The 22,259-nt window shown below is 53.2% G+C and overlaps 2 protein-coding genes across 7 annotated transcripts in view; one reads left to right on the forward strand and one right to left on the reverse strand.

Annotated features, from left to right (window-relative positions):
* PLA2G2C (phospholipase A2 group IIC) overlaps positions 1–22,259 on the reverse strand; it is a 22,827-nt gene continuing 568 nt past the window's right edge. For both annotated transcript variants that reach the window (XM_034645552.1, XM_034645547.1), the window contains exons 2-5: positions 14,729–14,844; positions 12,662–12,806; positions 10,897–11,000; positions 1–2,913 (exon numbers count right to left, since the gene is read on the reverse strand). In XM_034645552.1, coding sequence (XP_034501443.1) covers positions 2,744–2,913; positions 10,897–11,000; positions 12,662–12,806; positions 14,729–14,844 — 535 coding nt within the window. In that variant the 3' untranslated portion in view covers positions 1–2,743. The remainder of the gene's footprint in view (positions 2,914–10,896; positions 11,001–12,661; positions 12,807–14,728; positions 14,845–22,259) is intronic.
* The window catches only part of UBXN10 (UBX domain protein 10), a 17,119-nt gene continuing 5,827 nt past the window's right edge, over positions 10,968–22,259 (forward strand). Inside the window, exon 1 of one of the 5 annotated variants that reach the window (XM_019795758.2) lies at positions 10,968–11,021. The gene's annotated coding sequence lies outside the window, so the exon portion shown is untranslated. Of the gene's footprint in view, positions 11,022–20,683; positions 20,777–20,855; positions 20,991–21,027; positions 21,550–22,081; positions 22,183–22,259 lie in introns of those variants that run through there. The other 4 variants (XM_019795755.2, XM_019795756.2, XM_034645520.1 and 1 more) reach the window with 4 other exon arrangements.

Genomic DNA, 22,259 nt, shown 5'->3' on the forward strand with positions numbered 1-22,259 from the left:
CCAACAGATTGGATGTGGGATGTGAGATATGAGAGAAAGAATTTGACATGCAGATTTTTGCCCTGGGTGGGGGGCAAAGATGGAGGAGGGCCCCTCAGCCGAGAGAGGGAGAGGCAGGGGGCGAGACGCTCGCTGGCGTGCATATTGAATTACCTTCCATCCCTTTCCCGGGAGGCTCCGCACACCGCACTTGGCCATCCCAAGAGCTGTCTTCGTGTTTTGGTTCTCAGGTGAGCTGTCAGACCTGCAGCGTTCCTCCGGGAAGACTGGCCTGGCCTTCTTGGACGACAGTCATTGCTCCCCGCGCAGACCCTGTTCTAGCACATTCGGCAGCCTGCTTTGTGATTGCCTGCTGACTTGTGTCCCCTGGTCTGAGAGCCACTTGGAATCTGATGCGTCCTTTTTTCTCTGCTCTTAGCACAGGCCCTGGCTTGAAGTAGGGCCTAAGAGTGTACTTGCTGCTGGGTGAAGGGCTTTCTTTCCAGGAGGGCAGGCTTTCCCAGTGAGAGTCAGCGACATCCCTCTGTATGCCAGCATGGGCCAATCCCCTCTACTTTACACATTAGGAGTTGAGACTCAGGGAGAAGAAGGTGGCCTGGATCTCTCACTGGAACCTCTGTCCTCCACGCTGAGTGCAGCCCCGGCCTGCTTCCTCCTCAGTGACAAGATGGCCGGATACGTCTGGAGTCCTGAGCTGGCCTCTGCTGTGGTCAGAAACATCCTAGAAGGGAGGTGCCCGGCTTGGACCCAGCCACACTAGTTCCACACCTGCCTTTCGGCAACCGCCTACCTCAAACCTTTAAGAACGTCGCCAATGAATGCCTATCGACCTCAAGCTCCTTTTCTGTGGTTGTAATTACTACAGCACATGAGGGAGGGAGAGAGGGAAGGAAGGAAGGAAGGACGGAAGGAAGGACGGAAGGAAGGAAGGAAGGAAGGAAGGAAGGAAGGAAGGAAGGAAGGAAGGAAAGATGAATTTACCACTTGGCTTTACCCGCTGAGCAAGGCAGAGCCCGGAGCCCCGGCTCCCAGACCCTTTGCTGACCACCCTCCCCTGGCTTCCTTTACTGTCTTCACATCAGTGACAGCATCACTCAATCCAGAGTTTAAGCGTCTGAATTTGACCTAAAGGCTGCTATGGCTCATAAAGTCCTCCCCAGGTTATTGAGACCTGGTTTTGCATGTTTCTTAAAACCTCTGAATCCCTACTGCCCAGCACTGGTGGGGATGCCCAATGCTCAGCAGGGGCTCACTAAATGTTTGTTGGATGACTGTGTGATTACTGCCCTCTGCGGGTTCTCTCTTATTATATGAGCACGGCTTTTCTCCTCCCAGAGCTACGAGGTACAGGTCAGGGGCCATGTCCACAATGTTTTCTGGCCTCCGGGTGCAGCACAGTGCTGAGAACCCAAGAGTTTCCATGAATGGAGACCCGTTATATCAATGAGTTACTGGCCACACCACACCCTAGCGACAGAATGGCAGCCTGTATTCAGCTCATGATCCTGCAATTGGTCATTTAGCCTGGGCTCAGCCGGACCATTGTTTTGGTTCCAATGAGCTTGTCTTGTGGGTCATGGCCAACAATGAGTGGGGTTTGCCGACCCTCGCCGAGCGCTCTTCTGTGTCTGAGGTCTGAGGGAAAAATCTGGGCTGACGGACTCTGGCCCCACCTGCCAGCATGCAGCCCAGGCTTTCTCTCGGCAGAGCTTGGCGTCCTGGGAGAGTAGAGCACCGGCCTCCTTGGCCTAGGTTCAGAAACTGGTAGAGTGTCCATACGTTCCACTACATTCTATTGACCAAAGTTATTCACTAAGCCAGCACGGAGTTCAGATTCAACCACTGGGAAAAACAGACTACTTCCTGATGGGCAAAGCTAAGCACTCCTTCACGAGACGAAAGGACGCAGAGAGGTAAGGACGATTGCGGCCAATTTTGCATTCTGCCATGCCAGTTGGGCATTATAAAGAACAGAGTCTGCTCAGCTCAGGTCACACTGGTGTTCATTAGAATCTAAGTCTGATATCACTAGGGGCTTCTGAATTTGGATGGAAATTCCAGGTCCCTCTGATGCCCTCTTCCAGGTCCTTTCTCCATCTCTGTGACATCTTCCCGGCCATGACACCCACGTGACAGTGATGGTTGTGGATATCCTCATGCTCTGTCTCCAGGGAGATGGAAATGGCATTAATTTTTCCTGCCTGAGGGATTTCAGAAAGCAGGACCCAAACAGAGGAGAAACAAGGTCCAAGTGCATCTCTTAGATCCTTGGCTGTGTGCCATGACCATGTTTGGCGGGATCCCTACTCTGCCCCCAGCTGGATGCAGGTTGCGTGCCTGGTTCCCAAGTCTGCCCTGCATCCTGATTTTGAAGGAGGGGTGGAGGGAGAGTTTAGGGCAGATCCTGCGTCCTTTTCCCCTCTTGGAAATTCCTGGGTGGGGGGGTGGGAATATCTCTCCATTTCACCTGTTGGATTGCTTCTTAGCGCTTAACGACTATCAGAAAGTGGTATTTATTTGTGTCCGTGTGTAGGCACTGTCTCCCTCCATCTGCATGCAAGGATTTGATCTTTCCCATTGCTGATCGGCTCCCTTCTGGTGTCGAGTGACAGAGGAGTACCCTCGGCCATATGCTGAAGGGTGACTGCAGAACCAGGGCCTGTTTGGGCACGGCGTGAGAAGGCTTCTGGAAGGACAGGTGACACTGGAGCCCATGCTGAACGACGAGGGGGCCCGTGGCTGCCTAGCACTGGAACTTACGCCTGCCACAGTGGGGCCGGCTGGAGAAGAACTGCTTGAAGTTCTTCTCGTAGGTGGACAGGCTCTCTCTGACGCAGTATGCAGACTGCCTGTCACACTCACATGCCCGCCGCCCACAGGGGCAGCTGACGCCGGGGCCGAGGGCACACTGACCTGCAGAGAGAGAAAGGGTCACTGGAGGCTCTCCTCGGTTCTAAGGTTGGGGAAAACAGGGACTTGCTGCAAAGGGTCAAGGGTTGAAAACAGAAAGGGAAGAAATTGGGTGTCCGTCTCCTGGGTCCCTGGTCACACCTAGATATGCCACGAGGCTTGGAGTAAAGAGAAGCCTGAAAGGAAATGGCTGGGCTGCATGGAGGGGTGCCCTGAGTGGGCATGCGCGCCAAGGACACGGGACCCACTTTCTCAGAACTCACCTCATCCATCCAGCTACTTGCTTGACATCTTGCTGGGACGTCTCAGGCATCTCCAACTTAAGGCGTTCAAGAAAGAACACTCAATGTAGCGCTCCCTCCACCCACCAACCTGTCCCTCACCCACGCTCGCGGCTCGCAAACGGCAGCACCTCCTACTCGAGCCAGAAAGTGAGCAGCAGCCTGGGTTCCTCCCCGCCCTCCACTTTGCGCATCCAGGCCACAGCAAGCGCCACGATGTCTCTGTTTAAAGTACTTCACGCTCCTCCCTCTTCTCTCCACCTTCCTGGCCACCACCCCAGTCCCTGTCACCACCTGCTCTTCCTCCCTAACCGGAGGAAACAAACAGGGACTTTCTTAAACTTTCACCCTGACCAGGTCCACTCTCCTGTTTCAAGCCCCAGTGCAGTTTCCTAGTACTGGGGGAAGACATCAAATCCCCACCTGGGGCCCGAAAGCAGCCTTGCCATGATCCGGGCCTCGTTAACCCCTCCGTCCCCACTGTCCTTCACCCTGATCCGGGCACACTGGCCTCTCTATCACATGCTTGGCTCCCTCTTGTCCCGGGGCCTTTGCTCTCACTGTTGTGTCTAAAACACTCGTCTCCAGGATCTTCAAGTGACTGGCTCCATCTCCTCCTTCGGGTCTTGGTCAGATTTCCCCTCTTCAGAAGAGGCCCTCCCTGATCCCCGACCTAGAGCTCCCTCCAGCCACTCTCCCGCACATCCCGTCTGTCTCATTCACTGTGCTTTGTACAACCCATGCATCTCTTATGTGTTTACTTGCAAGTGTCTGTCTCCCCTCGACGAAGCATGAGCTCTGTGAGACCAAGGCTTTGCCTGTCTCGGCCGTCACAGTATCCCCAGCATGCAGAACTGGTGTCGGCACATAGTAGGTGCTCAACCGACGGTCGCTGAAAAATGAATGCCGCCTCTGCTTAGGCCATTGGGATTGAGTGTCTGCCCTTTGGCCAAGTCACCACTAGATGGGGATCTTTTATTTAGCTGTCAGAGCTGTAGTGTTCTGTGTGTGTGTGTGTGAGTGTGTGTGTGTGAGTGTGTGTGTGTGAGTGTACATGTGTGTGTTTTCTGCTCTCTTCTAAGGGTTGGGGGTGAGGAAGGGCAGCAGCCAGACTCCCCAGTTTGTTGACCATGGGCAAGTAAGCTTCAATATCCTCATTTACAAAATGATGATAAAAACTATAATAGCGTCAAAAATAAATAACGGTGCCAGGCTCGTCATGGGGGTTTTCACCGCTGTGTACAGAGGGAGTGGTTTGGACGTGGCAGGTGCTCTGTAAGTGCTTATGATGATGATGGTGATGCATCTGGGAAGAGGAGGAGCCCTTTGAAGTTGGCCCCAGTGCTGGCTGTCCTCTGTTTGTTTGCCTTTCTCCCTCTGAAGTCCAATTCCTGTAGCAAGCTGTCCTCCCGCATCTCCCCGGAGACTTTGGTTTCTCAACGCACGTCAACAGCCGTCCTACGCTTCAGCTGTGCCCTCGTGCACCCTCACAAAATGCGCCAGGGATGTTCCCGCCCCTGGTTCTCAGCTCCTGCCACTCCCACTGTTTCTGACACCTGGGTCACCTTTGCCCTCCCACTCCCTCTTTCCATCTGTGAAAATCCTCCAGGATCCATCAAGTCCCAGCTTCCCCAGGAGCCCCTCCCAAGCCCCTGTCCCCTCCGGGTCTCTGGCCTCCCTTGTACCCAGCACACCCTTGCTTCCCTCTGGGGTGGCCACCGTGGTCTCCGGGGGCCCACGTGGACTCATCGCTGGTGGCCTCGGGGGGCTACTTGGATGCAGGGCACTGCCCCCTTCAACCTCGCTCTTCTCGGGAAAGGGCCTGTCACTCACCTGGAGCGCTGTCACTCTGCCTCGACCCCCTCCTCTTCCTTGCCCTCTTTCTGGTTACCTCTGTCTTCTGTTCCTGTCTTCCTCTCTTCCATCTCACCTGTACTTTGTCCTTTCTCTCACTTCGCTGTCCCTTTCTTGCTCTGTCTGAGCCTTTCTGACACACAGAGTATGACCCTTTCCTGATGCACAGTGCGACCTGTAACGCCTCACGTGGGCCCCAGGCCCGCTGGAACCGATCTTGAGCAAGGGGTCAACGGCTGTGGGCTACCATTTCTGGGGCATCCCACAGCCATGGCCAGACCAGGCCGGTGGAGCCCTGGAAGGAGAGGCAGCCCCGGGCTGAGAAATGTCTTCTTCGCAAGCCATCTTTCCCAAACCAGCCTGAATCAGTTCCTGCGTCTTCCAGGTTGCTAGTGGAGACTCTGAGGCACGAACTGAGACATGAAGAAGGGAACTGGCAGCTTCGGGGCCGGCTTGCTCAGTCCGTGAATTAGACTTCCACAAATGGGACATAGCAGGACGCTGCACAGGAATGTTCGCCGCGGAGAACCCGGGCTCCTGCCAGGCCTCTACCTGCCTGTGCCCTGGGCCTCCACCCTGCTCTCTAAATTCTCTCCCTAGGCCTCTGGTTTGGTTTCAGGGCTTTAAATGCCATCTGAGGGGCGCCTGGATGGCTCAGTCGGTTAAGCACCTGCCTTCAGCTCAGGTCATGATCCCAGCGTCCTAGGATCGGGTGCCACATCGGGCCCCCTGCTCAGCGGGGAGTCTGCTTCTCCCTCTGCCCCTCCCCTCTGTCTCTCCTCCCTGCTCGTGCACACACACACTCTCTCAAATAGATAAAACCTATTTATAAAAAAATAATAAATGCCATCTGAATGCCCATGACTCTTGGGTTCTCATCCCAGCCTGTGCTCTAGACTCCAATATGTTCCTGTCCACTTGACTTTCCCGTCGGGTGTCTGATAGGCATCTCAAACTCAAGAAGGCTCATGCCAAGTGTTTGCTGTGTCTCCCTAGCCTGTTCTTCCCCATCTGCACAAGCTCGGACGGCAGCTTACCTACAGCTGCTCGGGCCGGAAGCCTTGGATTCCGTCTCTTTTTCCTTCCCACCCCGCATCTCATCCATCAGCAGCTCCTGACAATTGACCTCCAAAACACCCAGCATCAGACGCTCCTCTCCTTCTCTACTCCATCACCCGTGGCAGCTTCTCCCCAGTGCTCACTAATGGCTCCCCATCTTTCCTCCCTGGCTCCCCAACCACCCTGGACAGTGGCCAGAATGACCTTTCTAAAGCAAGAGCAGAGCATATCCTGTTTCAAACATTCTGGCGGCCTCCCCTGCAAGGGAAGGAGAAGGCACCCTCCTCACCCGTCGGCCCAGCCCTGCGGACCCATTCCCCTTGCAACACCAGCCTCCGAGGCCCTGCTGCCCTTTACCTCTGCTCTTGCCGCACTGGCTAAGTGCCACTTCCTTGCGAGGGCGTCTTCGGCCACCTGAAGTAGCCGTCCTTCCCTCTCCCTGTCATCATCATTTTGTATCCAGTTGCCTTGTTGCAGCACCGGTCAATACCTGAGCGCACTTTATTTCTGATTTTGGGGGTCCTGACTCCCTCCCTGGAGGCAAGCTCCCTGGGCAGGGAGTTTGTCTTCTCATTGCACACCTGCAGCCCTAAACACGCAGCGTGCCCTCCATCCCCAGGTGCTGCTGCCCCACTGGCTGGACTTTTACCCTCTGTGGGGCAGCTTCCCAGGAAACGGGAAGCCACGTTCTCTATCCAGACCCACCGCCTGCGTTCTTTAGGATCTCAGGCAAGTTGCTTGTCCCCGAGCCGGTTTCCTCAGCTTTCAAATCAGGAAACAGACACTTGCATTAACTATTTCATGAGTTCATTCATTCACTCATCAAACAGGTACTGAGGTCTTAACATGTGCCTGGCCTTCTGGGTACTGGAGGTACAGTTCTGAGCAAGCAGACCCCATGTTGCATAGCTCCCAGGGCGTCCTTCTCTGTGGGTTCTAATGAGGACGAGTGCCCCCACACAAGACAGGCTTGTTCCTTGCTCCCCTGGAACTCACATTCTGGTTGGCGGGAGAGCGGATGCATAAACAAACAAGGTAATTTCAGGTAGAGACAAATGCTAGGAGAAAAAAAGGGTGATGTGTCAGCGAGTGGAGGTGTCGTGAGGGATACATTCAGTATTGAAGGAGAAAGAGCTTTGCAAACCACAAATTCCAGTGGTTACCATGTTCACCTTCCCTCGTTGGTGGAGGGAGAAGTCAGAGGCTCAGACATGGAGGTGTAAGTGGACCAGTGGCTGGAACCTCGTCTCTCTCTGCCTCCCATGCCCCCTGCACAACACATACATGCCTATGTGGGTGGAGGGGGTGTGTGTCTCTGCTGGCTAATCTTAAAGTCCCTTGCAAATGCCAAGTACTTATGTAAGCCCACTCAGAGGAGGGATAACAACCTTCTTGGTTGCTCGAGGGTGGCCTTCCCCACCTGGCAAATTGGCGCCAGGGCTTGAGTTATAGGCCTTTCTCTGCACTGATCTCCCAGTGACATTTAAAGACATGGACAGGCCAAGTTGTTTTTCTCCTTTCCCTTCCCTGCTCACAAACTGCATCCCGGATCAGCTGCTGGTTGCTAGGCAACCCGGAGCCAGGCTCTGGGTACAAGATTTCAGAATTTGGAGTGGGGTTGGGGGTAGGCAGTTAACCCTTTCAGCAGCTCTTCCAACCGCAGTGTAACGGGTTGGGGGAGAAGCGCTTTTCTTCTCTAGGGAGTTAATGACATTAGCTTGAGGGGGTACAGGTGCAGGGGAGAGACTTCTGAGAAAGCTCCTAACAGTAATGAAGAAAATCCCAATGCTTTTCTGCAAAAGTAAAGGGGAAAAGAAAACTTAGGTGCAAAAAGAAGTCTCCTCTTCTAAAAGGAAAGGCATTACCTAAGCACCTGCTATAGGCCAGACTCTTTAAAGGGGTTACTTCGTAACTTAATGAAGTGCAGGTTATTATCCCCATTTTACAGACGAGGAGACTAAGGCTCAGGGCAGTTGTGCAATTACCCAGCTAGAAGCGGTGGAGCTGGGATTCGGACCCAGCTCTGCCTGACTCCAAACATGGGCTATCTCAGGGCCTCTTAGCAGGGGACACAAAACTAGAACAGAAAGATCTGGGGCATTACAGAGGAGCCAAGTCCATCTGCCTTTCGCTGTCCCCTGGGCCGGTGCCGAGCATTCTGATGACAACAAGACTTGCGTTTGTGGGAGCCCTCCAACCAAGCGCATCCCCCCAACACCCTCCTGGCAGCCCTGTGACCCGGGGGGGCAGTGTGAGGCAGGAGCAGCAGCTCTGGGACCAGACAACCTGGGTCCGACTCGTGACTCTTCTTTCCCTGGCTGTGTGACCGTGGCCATCTCAGCTAACCTCTCTGAGCCTCAGGGTCCTTCTTGATAACCATGCCCACCTCAAAGGTATATCCTGGGGGTTAAGATTTCGGCTGTAGAGAATGCCAGGAGAGCAGGAACTGAGGCTGCCTTGCTCTGCGCTCCAGCCCCTGCACAGCGCTGGCCCTGGATGAGCATCCAGTAGGCACTCAAGCAATACTGGACAAGTAAATGAATGTGCCTGGGTCTGGTGTGTGGGCTCAGCAGACCCAGGATCAGAATCCAGATCACGCAGCTCCTAGCCCTGCTCCTGGGAGGTGAGGTGGGGAGGACGGGGGGGCTGACCTGGTACTCACTGGCTGGGTCAGCCGAGGAGGAGGGTGCTGATGTCCCGCTGGTGATACGGAAGCCCCTGCCCCTCCCCATGCTGACCCCCTAAGCAGAGCTCTGGCCTCCAGGAGGTCCACTCAAGCTTTGGGGGCAACTGGTTGCCTGGCAGTGTCTGTGAAAAGGACAGCCCAGACTGCAGACCTTCCAGCCCAGCTCCCAGCCCCTTCCTGCAACTCCGACCCCAACACCTAGCAGATGCCGAACAGAGGATGTTTCCGGGTGCCACCTCAGTGCGGGGGAGGGCTCCAGTCTCTCCCTCAGATCACTCTCTCCCCATCTCCTGGGGTCCCAGACTGTGGCTCTGGCCCTACCTGGGAGGGGGAAGAGGGCTGCTAAAGAAGGTGCTAAAATAATAATAATAATAGTAATAATAATAATAATAATAATAATAATAAAACAGCTGCCCCAGGTGCAGAGGGCAGAGGCTTGCCCCAAGCCTGGGACCACAGTGGGGCCGGGGCTCTGCACCTGCTGAAATTCTATTTCCCTTCTCAGGTCACCTTTTCCCTTCTTTCCCCATCCCTGCACTTTATGGGGGCATCAGAGGACAGAGCTCCTCGAGGATATTTTCTCTAAAAGTGATAACTTTTCAAGCGCTTTAAGGTAACACTTGACATGACAGATGTTAGGATCAAGAGGAGAAGAGATGAGAAGAAACCATATGGAGGTGAGACCATGAGCCAGGCTAAGAAGAGGCAGAGGCACCTTTTTTTGTGTGCGCCCGTTCCAGCCAACCGCCAGGCTCGCCCCCCTGACTCCGGCCAAGCAGGGCCCAGAAGGGTGGGAAGAGGCAGCCAGAAACTCAGTCCCTGCCTCCGAGGGCATCACATGCCAAAGTAAAGAACACTTTGGGGGCAACCTCCTCCAGCCACCTTCCCTTGCCCCCCCCACTAGGGCCCTGATCCCATCCCATCCCCTGCACGTGGTCTGCGGGATCTCCCAGAAGACGCACGGCTTTAGGTGTGAGTACCGTCCACGGCTTTAGGTGTGAGTACCGTCATGGCCTGAGAGCTCCAACACAGAAGTCTCCCTGAACTCACGTGGGAAATGGGGGTTCTCCCAACGACAGTGTGCCTGGGGGCCAGGGGTTGTGGAGACTGAGAAGCAGACCGCCTGTCCTCCCATTGTGGGGCTCTGAGCCGCCAGCCCCCCAGCTCAGGTCTCACCACTGGACCAGGAACACCACATAGTCCTAACACTTGGCCAGTCTTGGTGTGTCCTGAGCTGGGGCCCTGGCGTTGGGGGAGCACTGGGGAGCCTGGGGTTTGGGTGCTGAGTACCCACTCTAAAGGGGAGATAAAGGGCAGGGAGGTGGTGGTTCCCTGACCTCGGGAGGAGACAGGTGAACTCCGGCATACAGCCAAGTGCAAGTACACATAGGGAGGAAAGTGGATCGTGCAAGTCCGCAAGGCCAGGGAGGAGGCCAGTTGCCCTAAGAGGCATTCAAATCACTGGCTCCACGGAATGAGTGGCATTCACAAGAAAGTTATAGCCAGGGACTTCAAATGTGCTTGCTCTTTAGACCAAACTTGCCCTACACACACCCACACCCCAGCAGCCCCAGAACATGCTCCGGGATATCGGGGGCCACTCCCCACCTGCTGGACACTCAGTACTTGCCTGCCCTTGTCCTTTGCCCTCCTCCTTGAATGGCCTCGATGACACATGAGTTCCCTTCCCCGACCCCTCCTATTTACTTTTGTGTCCCCCCACGGCACCTACCCGTGCTTGGCATGTCCTCGCCCTAAACAAATATTTTTTCAACTGAAAGACAACTGTGCTGCTTTGTTAACACATGACAGACACGAGGAATGTTCTCAACAGCAACAGTTGCCAAGCAAAGCTGCAAGATTCAATGTAATCTCAAGTCAACAACTACTGAGCAGGTGCTGTACCCCGGGCACCACGCTCCATGCTCCCCGAGGTGCTGGAGGTACAGCCGTGGACAGGAGAGACCAGGGACCAAGCAAGGACACCCAAGAAGCTCCGATTCCTAGAATTGTCACTTTCCGTCTCAAAGCACTCCTCTGCCGGGAGGGAGACAGAAAGGAGAGGCCCAGGTTCAAAGCCATGTCCCCGCAGAGAAGGCTACTCACAGACCACGGTCCCGTTGGCGATGTGGAATTGGTAGCTGTTCAGCACGGGCTGGCAGCCGAGCTGCTTTAACTTCCCGTAGCAGCAATCATGTGCCAGGCAGCATCTGGGGGCCAGACCAGAGCAGGTGAGGGGGCAGGCCCTGGGGCATCCGTCGGTCGGGGTGGGGGTACCATGGGTGGAACCTGGAAAGGATGCCCCTCCCTCCTCCCCAGAGCGAGAAGGCATTGAAGATAAGGAGGTAAGTTCCTGAAAATATTAACAATATAAACATAACCACTAACATTTAGTGAGCCCTTTCTAGTAACTTCTGCTCTCATTGGCTCCTCCGTGTAACCCCGTGAAGTGTGATTGTTGTCCTCATTTTTGTAGGGGAGGAGACGAGATCTCAAGAGGGGAATTTCCTAAAATTATACGTCTGGAAAATCACACACACACACACACACACACACACACACACGGGGCTCAAACCTAGGTCCATGTGACCCAGTCATTCATGTAATGACTTTTTCCTGAGCACCTACTATGTGCCAAGCACTGTGATAGTCCCTGAGGAGACAGGGGTCAGCAAAAACACCCATAGTCCTTCAGTCCTTGTTCTCACGATGCTCAGAGTGGCCTGGGGCAGGAAAGGAGGACACCAAGAAGAGAAAACAACTGGGACAGGACCGGGGACTGGGTTCTAAGGACAGAAAAACAAATGCCCTGAGCTTCAGTCCTTTGTCTCGCCGTCCCTACCTGCGAGTGGGCTCTCTGCTGTTTGTCAGCTTTGTTTCATGGTGTTAAAATTGTCATCAGCCTTTGGGCTTGGAAGGAGAGGGACAGAGAGTCAAAGAGCCTGGACTTGGAGACAGGCAAATTCTTGTTCCGAATCCTGATTTGGCCCCTTGGGGGCTGGTGTGTCGTTAGGCTTTGCTGTGGTGGTTTAGTGGGTCCTCACGTTTGCTGCCTGTACAAGACGGGGTTGGTATCACTGCCTTGGCCTCTGGATGGAAGGATTAAGTTAGGCCCCATGTGGAAATCACTGATCCCAGTGCTCGGCACATGACGGGGGTTCCATCAGTGTCAGTGCCCCCGTAGGGCTCTGGGATCCCTCCGGCTGGAATATTCCATGGTCTCAGGAGCCCAGCCGCGAGGACTCAAGCTCTAGGAGTGACATTTCAGGCGCTGTTGCCGGGACCTATTTATCCACTCGAGGTTAAAAGTGGGGAGACACACCTCGTTTCTTATTCCTTCAAATGAATGATGGGCAAACTACCCTGTCCCCTACTTTCCCTTGCCCTCGCCAGTTCACACCAACCTTCTCAGGACTCACGCTCCCCACCCCCACGCTGAAGAGTAGGCCTGGCAGCCACGTTGGGCCATGTGGCCTTGCCCAGATGGACAACTTTTCCAAACTGGGCCATGGGGATTCTCTCTCCCGGAATGTGGAATTCGGCCCGGGAGACAGCAGGGCAGCCTTGCTGTGGTCTAATCCTAAAAACTGGGTTGCTGAGCGAAGATCACGTTTGCCGTGACGTTTGAGAATTGAAGACGTTTCTGGAGCTCTGAGCAGGACTGACTAGCTAATTTTCGAGGCCTGGTGCAACATGAGAAGTCGGGGCGTGTTGTTTGAACGCAAGGATCTCAAGATGTGGTTGCAGAGCTGCGAACCTCGAATGGGCTTCTGTCACTTGTGGTGCAAGAGTCCTGACACCCCGCCTCACCGCAGGCAGGTGCGGGGTTTCAATGCAAAAAGGAAAGCAGGCCTGGAGCCTCTGGACTCACCTGTCAGTGTCATCCACCGGGGTCCCTTTGCCCCCAAGGCCACAGTAGCAGCCGTATCCATAATAGGAGAAGAAGGCACTCCGCCCTGTGATGTGTTTGACCATCCTCTGAAACTGCCAGAAGCTGCCATGGGCAGGGGCCATCACTGCCGGCCAGAAAATAAGAAAGAAGACATGGGGTAGTGAGAACAGTGCCAGCCTGGCGACCCGTCCCTAGAGCGCTTACATCCGGGACATCACGAGACCCCAAAACATGCCCCCAAACATGGGCATGGCTGGGATCATCAGCCCCTTTCATCGGGGAAAGTAATAGGATCAGAACACTGTGTCCCACAGCCAGCTTCTTGCTAGCCCAGGAGGAGAACCCAGCCTCCACGATATTCAGGACATTACCGTCAACTATGTCTTCCGCTGCCAAGTGAGAAACCACCATCCGAGGCAGAAACACCCTTGGGTCTGATGCAACATTAAAGGGAGAAGTTCAAAGCCAGAGATGCCAGTTCCTACAAATACCGTCAGGCATTTACAATCTCACAGGAGAAGCAAAACACTTAAGAAGCAGAAAAGATGCCCTCAATCTATTTTTTTTAATGGCAAATATACATGGACCCGGCAATTTTTACTTCTACAGAATGTTTATGAAAGTGGGGGAAGAATGTATATATATACACACACACACACACACACACATATATACACACACACGCACAGGGATGTTTGCTGCAACGCATCCCTTGTGGTATCAAAAAATTGAACACCACCCACATATCCACTGACAGAGGGAGAATAACTAAATGGTGTCTTGAAAACATCTACTTTTAATAGCAATCTCTCCGGGCAGTGGGATTGAGGAAGTAGGTGGAGAAGAAGATAGACACCGTTTATATACTTTTATGCTGTTTGAAATTTTTTTTTTTTACAATGCACATGTATTACTTTTCTATTAAAATGGTCAAAATGTATGTGTGGAAAAGCCTAGAAGCATGTCTATCCAACTCTTAAGAGTGGTTACATCTGTGCGTAGGAAAGGACTAGGGTCTGGGAAGGATGAAAAGTAGCTTTATCTTGCTAGACTCACTTATTTTACTTTTTATTTATCCGCATATGTTAATTTTGTGATCAAATAACATGAAAACAGGAGCTTGAGGAAGAAACACAGAGACAGAGGGGTTTGGGACACGTTCACAGGAAACCCACGTGCAACTGTGGTTTTGTTGTCCTAAAGCACAACAGAGGGCGTGGAAGCCCGGGGTGGTCACTGCTGTCCAAGCAGCCCCTCAAGAGAGGCCAGGGTCACCTCAGGCACTGATCTCGTGGAGGGCCAATCGTGGGGGCTGCGAAAGGGGTCCTCTCTGCATTTGGGCTTCTCTCCCCCCACCATGATCTTGAAAGCTGTAAATCCCACCACGGACTAAAGGGAAAATGGGAGCTCCATTTTTGACATTTTGACTTAGGGACGCAAAAGCTACACAGCAGAAACAGACAGAAAAATGGATCTGGAGAAATCTCTACTAATGAAACTCATCAGAGTCAAAGAGAGTTCCAGCAAACCCAACGCGGTTTGCTAGTGAGTTCTTTCTCACTGTGCAGAGGTGTGTTACCTGATCTTCAGGTAGCAATGACTTATAATTATCCATTATTCCATAAGTCACCATAAGAGAGACTTTCTGATGAGAACTAATTGTCCCTAAATTAGATATATGTCTGCGTTTTTGTTCTGGAATCTACATGACTTTAAACAAAGGCAACGGAAAGAAAAGAAAAGAAAAAAGGTTCCCGAAGGGGATGTGTGGTAAAACAGTAGTCAAGGCCCTTTTTCTTAGCAAATGGTTAGCAACCTTTGATTTTCTTAAAGTTCTGTGAGATCCCAATGCTGGGACCAACCCATTTTGTAGAAGAAACAGAAGGAGGAGGACTTCGGTGGAAGCCTGTTCCACTCCTGATTCTATTCTGAGGGACACCTGATTTTCCCCTCACCTGATGCCACGTCAGAAGGGGCCACCCTGAGACACAGGCACCCAGAGAGGAGGACAGAGCCCTGGAGCTCTCCCAGCTCCGTACTACTTACGGCAGGAGGCAAAGACCACGAGAACCCCAATGGCCTTCATTCCCGAGGATACCAGGAGGTCGGAGGCTCCGCGATCACACCTTTCTCTGCTCATGAGGGGTCTGCCAGCCGAACTCCTGAAAATGACCAATATGAGGCGAGGCCATGCGGGTGCAAAACCCCAATCACAGCGCAGGGCTCAGAGCAAAAGGATCTTTTTCAAACCTAGTTATCTCTGAATATGATACCCCTTCTGGTATTTAGACCTAAATATAAAGATACGAAGGGCTCAGTTGTCTGAAAAGTGCAAGTGTTTCTTTTCTTTTCTTTTTCTGGCAACATCATCCCTTCATCTCTTTCATTTTTTTTTCTTTTGAGGAGTCAGTATTTCCTCTGTTTCCAAGTTTAAAGGCATCCAGGGGGTCCGTGATGGAAATTCCGGGCCAGGAAGTCTAGCCCCACTTGCATGGTGGGTCCCCCTGCCCGTGTCTTCCTTCCTTGGTATCAGGTATCTCATTCAGGAGATTAGCCCCTCTGAATCTCGGCTTCCCCTCCTATCAAGTGAGTCTAAAATACCTATCAGTAATTTCAAACATTTATTAAGAAGTTACTCAATGCCAAGTGCTGTTTTCTTTAAGGTCTTCACTGGTATTCCATGATTTAATCCTCACAAACTGAGAGGCTCTGCCATTGCTTTTGAGACAGAAACAAGAGTCAGAACAGCTTCCTTGAACCCAGAGAGCCCCCAGCTTCACAGACTCGGGGTGGGGAACAATGGAAACCATGCAGGTAAAGCTGCTCGGTACTGTAAAATGCTATGTCCGTGAAACGCACCCCTCTTATTACTGTTAGCAACGCTAAGGGTCCTTGTATGGGGCTTGCTTCCCACAGAACAACAGAGGAGGGCTCAGGGTCCCCCGTTGTCCCAAGGAGCCCCCCCTCCCCTGTTCGGGCAACAGCTCTCTCTAAATGCAAGTGGTCTTGATGTGGCCCATCAGAAATCAGGCTAAATCTGATAACAGCAGGACTCAGAGTATGAACAATAGTTCTGTTGAGCCCAGAGAATTTGGCAGGCACAGAGCTTTGGCAGATTTACTCCCTGTGACAAAGTTTCCTAGGAAAACTTCAAAATGAGCGTCCTGCTGCAGAGCCCCGGGCCAGCTCATCAGGCGTCTTTGCTACTTCTGCCCCTCTCTGGCCAGATTCTGGTGGAGGCTGTAAGGCTCGGGCCTGACCGGGCCTGGTCCCAGCCAGGCTCTGTTCCAAGTGCTGCAAGGAGGTTTTTAAATTAGGTTCCATTTCTACAGGCTGGCTCCCTTTCCTCTTCTGAGTCTGCAAAAATAACCGTGTGATGGTGTAGTCCAAGAAGAAGGCACACATGTCTTCTAAATCGAGCAGGTGATGACGCTTTGGAAAGACAAAGAAAGGGACCTGGGTGCGTCACCAGTAATGAAATCAGTGTCTCTCTGTGCGCCAGCTTCTCCCTCTGTGTGCCAGCTTCTCCGAGTGTCAGCTTCTCCCTCTGTGCGCCAGCTTCTCCGAGTGTCAGCTTCTCCCTCTGTGTGTCAGCTTCTCCCTCTGTGTGCCAGCTTCTCTGAGTGTCAGCTTCTCTCTCTGTATGTTAGCTTCTCCCACTCTGTCAGCTTCTCCTTCTGTGTGTCATCCTCTCCCTCGGTGTGTCAGCTTCTCCCTCTGTGTGTCAGCTTCTCCCTCTGTGTGTCAGCTTCTCCCTCTGAGTGTCACATTCTCCCTCTGTGTGCCAGCTGCTCCCTTTCTGTCAGCTTCTCCCTCTGAGCGTCTGCTTCTCCCTGTGTGTCAGCTTCTCCCTCTGTGCATCAGCTTCTCCAGTGTGTCAGCTTCTCCCTCTCTCCAACCATGCTTTGTTCACTTCCCGACAGGTGTCTCTCCTGGGAACCTCCTGAGAATGCACTTCTCTGTCTCAGAGTCTGTGTCCAGGGAGGCCAATCTAAGCCCATTGTAGAGTGATAAGCAGTGAACTCACCTCCAAAAGGAGGAGTTTGAGAGGCCTTGAATTACCTTAAATTTGTATTCCAGTCCTATCTGTTCCTCATACAACTGGACAGATAGAGCCTAGCACTTTCTTGTTTGGCAACTGAGGAGAGCAAGGCTCAGAGAAGTGACACACAGCTACCAAGCAGCAGGACCAGGACTTAACCTCTGGTCCCAGCCCCCCAATTCAGAGTTCTTTCCACCTCACCAGGCTCCCTGCCTAGACCTCTTGCCCATCTGGCCTTTTGAGGATGACAGCATTTTCACAGACACTGGCCTCCACGGCTATGACTTAGGCAAGACGGGCATGGTTCTCTCCTTTGACTAATTGCTTGCAGGTGCTCTGGATTGTGCTGAACTAAAGGCGAGAGCACAGGGCCAGCGGCCCAGGGATGTGATGAAGGGCTCGAGCATGGCAGGGGGTGGGGGAAGCTCGGCACGGACTCCAGTGCCAGCCTCCAGCGCAGCGACCAGCGAATCGGCGGGTCTCTGGGAGCAATGCCCTCAGACCCAGCAATTCATCTGACATAGACAATGCTGAAACATTGGTAGGCTTTTCTCCCCGGGGAGAAAATAAAGAGGAAAGAACCCATGAGCTCCATGAGTCAAAGGTCACTCGATTTTGTCCACCTCTTTATTCCCAGTGCCTGCCAGCATGCACGGAACCTGGCTCGTACTAGTATTGACGGCGAGGCCGAGTCACTTTTGTGTCACCCTTCTACTCCCTGTGTGGCTTCTGAGCTCTTCCCAGACAGTAAGTTCTCACGGCCCCCAGCTGGAGAAATATTGCTACCACCTTCCCTGTGCAGATAAGAAAGCCAGGCACTGAGAGATGGGAAGTAAATATGTATTTGAGGAATGAATGAAGGAATGAATAAATGATCAGAGTCCGATTGTGCTTCGAGTTACAGAAATATAAACAAAACTATACCCTACCGAGGGCCAGCATGCGCTAAGCACGGCTTGTAGATTATCACCTTAAATCCTCTTCCAGTGCTCCCCATGTGGCCTAGATGACCAAGCCCAGTTTCTAGATGGGAGAACAGAGACTGGCAGGGGTTAGGTATTTTGCCTTGCAAATTGACGGAGCCAGGACTCAACCCAGGTGTGTGGACGCCAAAGGCGGCCTTCCTAACCCTGAGCTGTTCTCCTGCTTCCTGTGGGGCATTGCACGGAGGGCTCTACCATGCAAAACACGGCTGAGAAAACAAAAGCAAAAGGACCTGAGCATCCCAGCAGATGCCACAAACACTCTTACTTGAGACACAGTCCCAGCAAGGGATCAGCCTCTTTTCTCGGACCCAGCAGTGGAACAGGAAGGGAGTTAGAGTGGCAGCTGTTGGTAGGCAGGCAAGGGAGAGACAGAAGTGATGAAAACAATAACTGAAACCTACGACGCTGGGGCCAGTGAGTGTGGGGGCCTGATGGTTCTAGCTCCACCCACGCCGTCGCACCTGGAGTGGTTGTTGACTGCAAGTTGTCAAGGAAAGGCTGCACTGTGTAAAAGACTGCAGAGGTGCAGAGCAAAAAACTCCAGATTCTCTGTCGGAGAAGAGGGTGGGAGCAAGGCTCCGCCACTTCCAGGCAGAGCCATTTAAGGTCCCTGAGCCTTGGCTTCATCATCCGTGAGGTGAAGACAATGAGCCCGACCCCCCACGGATTGCCAGCAAGACGCAACAAGTCCCTGAGGTCAAAAGCGCTTGGTCACCCGTAGCCAAGGTGACGTACCATGTTTGCTATGTCCCGCTTAAGAAGATGGGGAAGGAGGCACAACATTTATGGATGTTTTCCAATAATATGGGGAAACAATAGAAACCTGCAGTACTTCAAGAGATAGATTTCATTATCTAGAAACTTCCCTCTTGCAGGGCCTCTTGGGAAGCTGATGCATCACGAAGCATAGTAACAGCACCAGCCTCTTGGCCTCTCTACCAGAGCGCATACCCAGCCCCCTTCTGCTTAAAGATTATCCGTGGTCTCAATCAACATGTCTAATGGGAGCGAGGACAGAATAGGACACTGGGTATAGACTCCAAAATCTAGAAGCTGCTAGTTCAAAAAGAGGCCAACTGCTCTTTGGGGAAAAGCTGCTGAGACACTGAAGCTCTTGCCTTCAGCCCAGCCCTGGGGGAGGTCATTTAGACTTCAAACCAGACATCCTTGGGGGATACCAAGTGGCAGCCAGCCGGGTCCCTCAGTGGAAAAGCCAGCTGTGGAATCAGCATTGTCTCTTCATTAATTGAACTCACGTTTGCTGATTGGAAACCATGAAGCAGGTACTGTGTTGGCAAAGCAGGGGACTCAGACACAGGCAAGTTCCTAGCCTCCAGGAGCTCATAGCCTGCTGAAGGAGGGGCATGTGGGAGGATGAAGCCAACGTGATAATGAGCACTGACCTTCACTGAGCACTCACCACGTGCTTGGCACTGTGCTAAGACCTTTACAGGTAGCACCTGATTTCACCCCCATTCTTAACCACCTACATTCTACAGTGCTAGAAGCCGAGGTCCAGAGAAGTGTAATCAGCTACCCAAGATCTCTAGCTAGCAAGTGGTGGAGCCGGGATTCAAATTCCAGGGGCCACACCTGCCACCTCACGACCAGTGCAAGAGGCAGGTACAGGTAAAGGTGCCATGCGGGAATGCCAGGGTGGGGGTGGGGCTTGGCTCTGCAGTACCGGGTGGAATCAGCCAGACTGGGGCTCTGGAATTTCTCTGCCACCCTGAAGGTCAGTTGTTTTCTTTGGCAAAGGAGGCCCATGATGACTTTCTGGAAGAGAGCACTGAAGATTGGAGGAACTGACCTGGTGAGGGTGCATGATTCTTCTTGGGCATGTTCCACTGGACCAAAAGGGATCAGCAAAAGCCCATGAGGTTTGGGAGTGGAGAGGAGTTGGTCAGGAAAGGCCTCCAGGAAAGAGTTGACTTTTTCACGGAGGCCTTGAAGGATCAGTAAATGTGGATTGACTTCAAGGAAGGAAGCAAGGTGGGGCAGGCATGAGCAAAGACCCTGGGGATGAAAAGCCTGAAGGCCCATTTGGGGAACAAGCTGGCTGGAACCCATGGAGAAGCTGGGGAGTAAGGGAACCATGCCTGGAAGGAGGGTGAGTCCACATTTAAGCTGGCAGGGCAGGTGCCTCTGGCCACGTTTACTGAGAATCCATTTTGCGAGTGTGCCAGAGACCAGGCATTATAGGGTTCGTCCTCTGAAGACATGCTCTTAAAGAAAGAGGGGAGACAAAGACAGCAAAGTCAGCTCTCTCTTTAAAGAGCAGGAAGACACAGCAATTGGCTGGTTGGCTCCTTCCCTTTCCCTCCTTCCAACCTCCCCCTGGTACTGTGCAAACATGACACCAGGGAGCAAAGGGCACCTACCACTAAATATTAAACAGACCGGAGGCATCAGCACCATTTCAGTGCATGCCCACATGGGGGGCCACACACACACACACACACACACACACACACACACACACGGCAGGGAGAAGCCAATTTGATTTTCCAAAAGATTGCATAATTCTTAGGTGTTATTAAAATAGCTGATGAAGAATCTACTTTAATCTTTTTTGGGTGGGCGTCGAAGGCCTGAAGAGCATTGCTTAGATATTTCTGACAGAATCATTTACAAGAAATAAGCCACCAGCACAGAGCTGCAAAGCCGACAGCTCCTAAAACCGCCACTTCCTGCACCTTCTTGGGGTCTCCGATGCCACCTCAGATGTCCAGGGCGGGTGAGGGGGTGACCCTAGAAGGAGGCATGCCCACCATGAGCTCCCACAGGTCAGGTGCAGTTTTGCTGAGAAGGGAAGAAACCTCACTGCTGAAATGATGCCCTCCTTCCCGCACCCGAAGGCCTCCCTATCAGTGTCCGTCACGTGGCACAGAACCACGTCCAGCTGTACTGAAAACAATCTGATTTATAACTCTTTAGGGGCACGTGACCTGTCTCCTCAACCAAACTGTAAACATCTTGTACAAGGGTCAGAGTTGTGCCCTATCGCAATCCCGTGTCCGTGTGTCTGGGATACACAAGATAGCGGATATCCGGCCACAACGCTAGGTAATGAATCCTAATTCTTTCCTCTGATAATTTGGTTCTTGGATGTCTACTAACATTATCTTCCTATAACATAGTCACGAAATTATTCATCTGCGTATTCTAAGAGTCTAGAACCGTGCCTGAAAGACAATAATAGTCCGGTAAGGGCTCCTTCTGAAGCTATCTTAATTCCATTTTGGAAGAAAGTCTTCATCATCAAGGTGGGATCTGAAGGGTAAGTGGGCATTAGGTGAAGGAAGGGAGGAGGCAAAGTGTGGGGAGGTTGGAGAAGAATCTTCCAGACATCGGAGTCAGCAGGAGCAAAGGCCTGGAGTGTGGGGAGGGTGTGTCCATGTGTGGCCCTGAGGCAGGGAACTGGCTTCGGACAGTCTGGAGGAGCAATAGGTCCCGGACAGAGTCAGAGGACTCGTCCCCTCATATTCGAGCAGGAGGGTTGGAGGAAAGCAGCCAAGTATGTAGTCTGATGGCAGAACACTAACAAGGCTTCCATAGGATGGCCTCTAATTCTCTCTGAAGAGGGAAGTAAGGATTCTTCTGCGTGGGAGGAGGGGCAGGGGAGGAGGGAGAGGTTTCAGGAGAGAGGACAAAGTTTGAAATAGCCACGGAGGAGAGCGGAGACAGACCTGAACTGGGGGAAGTGGAAGGATTTCTGTGCAGGGGCATTAAGGGTCCAGTAGAGGTTGGAGACCACACCTTTCCATGATGCCAACGTCTGGGACTGGTCAAGGTGTCTTCAGCCCCTGCGTGTAGGCGGACTGATGGAGTTTCATCAGGTAGGAGGGAGGGAGAGGCAGCCGCACAAGGGCATGGGGGAGTCTCTAAAGGACCGTGGGCGGGACAAGGCAGGGCAGAAGCAGGTTGGTGGGGCTGGTGGGCTGGCGGGGAGAAAGCGCAGCGGGCGAATGGGGTAGAGGTGACTGGGGTTGCTGGAAGTACAGGGGTTGTGGTTAGGAGGGCAAAGCAGGGGCAGATGAAGTTGATACCAAGGGTCCAGATGCAGCAGGGAGTGGGGGGCTGATGTGGAAGTGAGGTCACGGACTGGGTGTTGAAGGGGTTGCACTGAGAACAGACAAGGCAGACAGAGGCCCCAACTCAACACAAGCCCTAAAGCAGTCACTGAGCCTGGAGGGTGCCCAGGAAATCAGTCAGTCCAGCAGCTTCTACCCAAACCGGGACACTGAGCAGGTCGGGAGGGACCTGCCCCGCCCCCCGCCATCACAGCCCACGGTGCTCCCCAGCCCGCTCCGGGAGAGGAGCCAGGAGGGCCCCCACCCGCGCGCCCCGGGCCAGGCCCGCCAACCGGAAGCACGTGGCCCCCTCCGGAGCGTTGCTCGGGAGACGGGAGACGCCGGCTGTTTACCAGCAGGACGGAGCAGGGCGACGGCGGCAGATGGAGCAGCGGCGAGGTGAGCACGCCTGGCCGCAGGGCGACACGGCGGGGGCACCCCGGCCCCGGCCCCAGGGGCGCCCCCAGGGACAGGAC

The sequence above is a fragment of the Ailuropoda melanoleuca genome, chromosome 2, assembly GCF_002007445.2.
Source record: "Ailuropoda melanoleuca isolate Jingjing chromosome 2, ASM200744v2, whole genome shotgun sequence".
Classification (NCBI taxonomy): domain Eukaryota; kingdom Metazoa; phylum Chordata; class Mammalia; order Carnivora; family Ursidae; genus Ailuropoda; species Ailuropoda melanoleuca.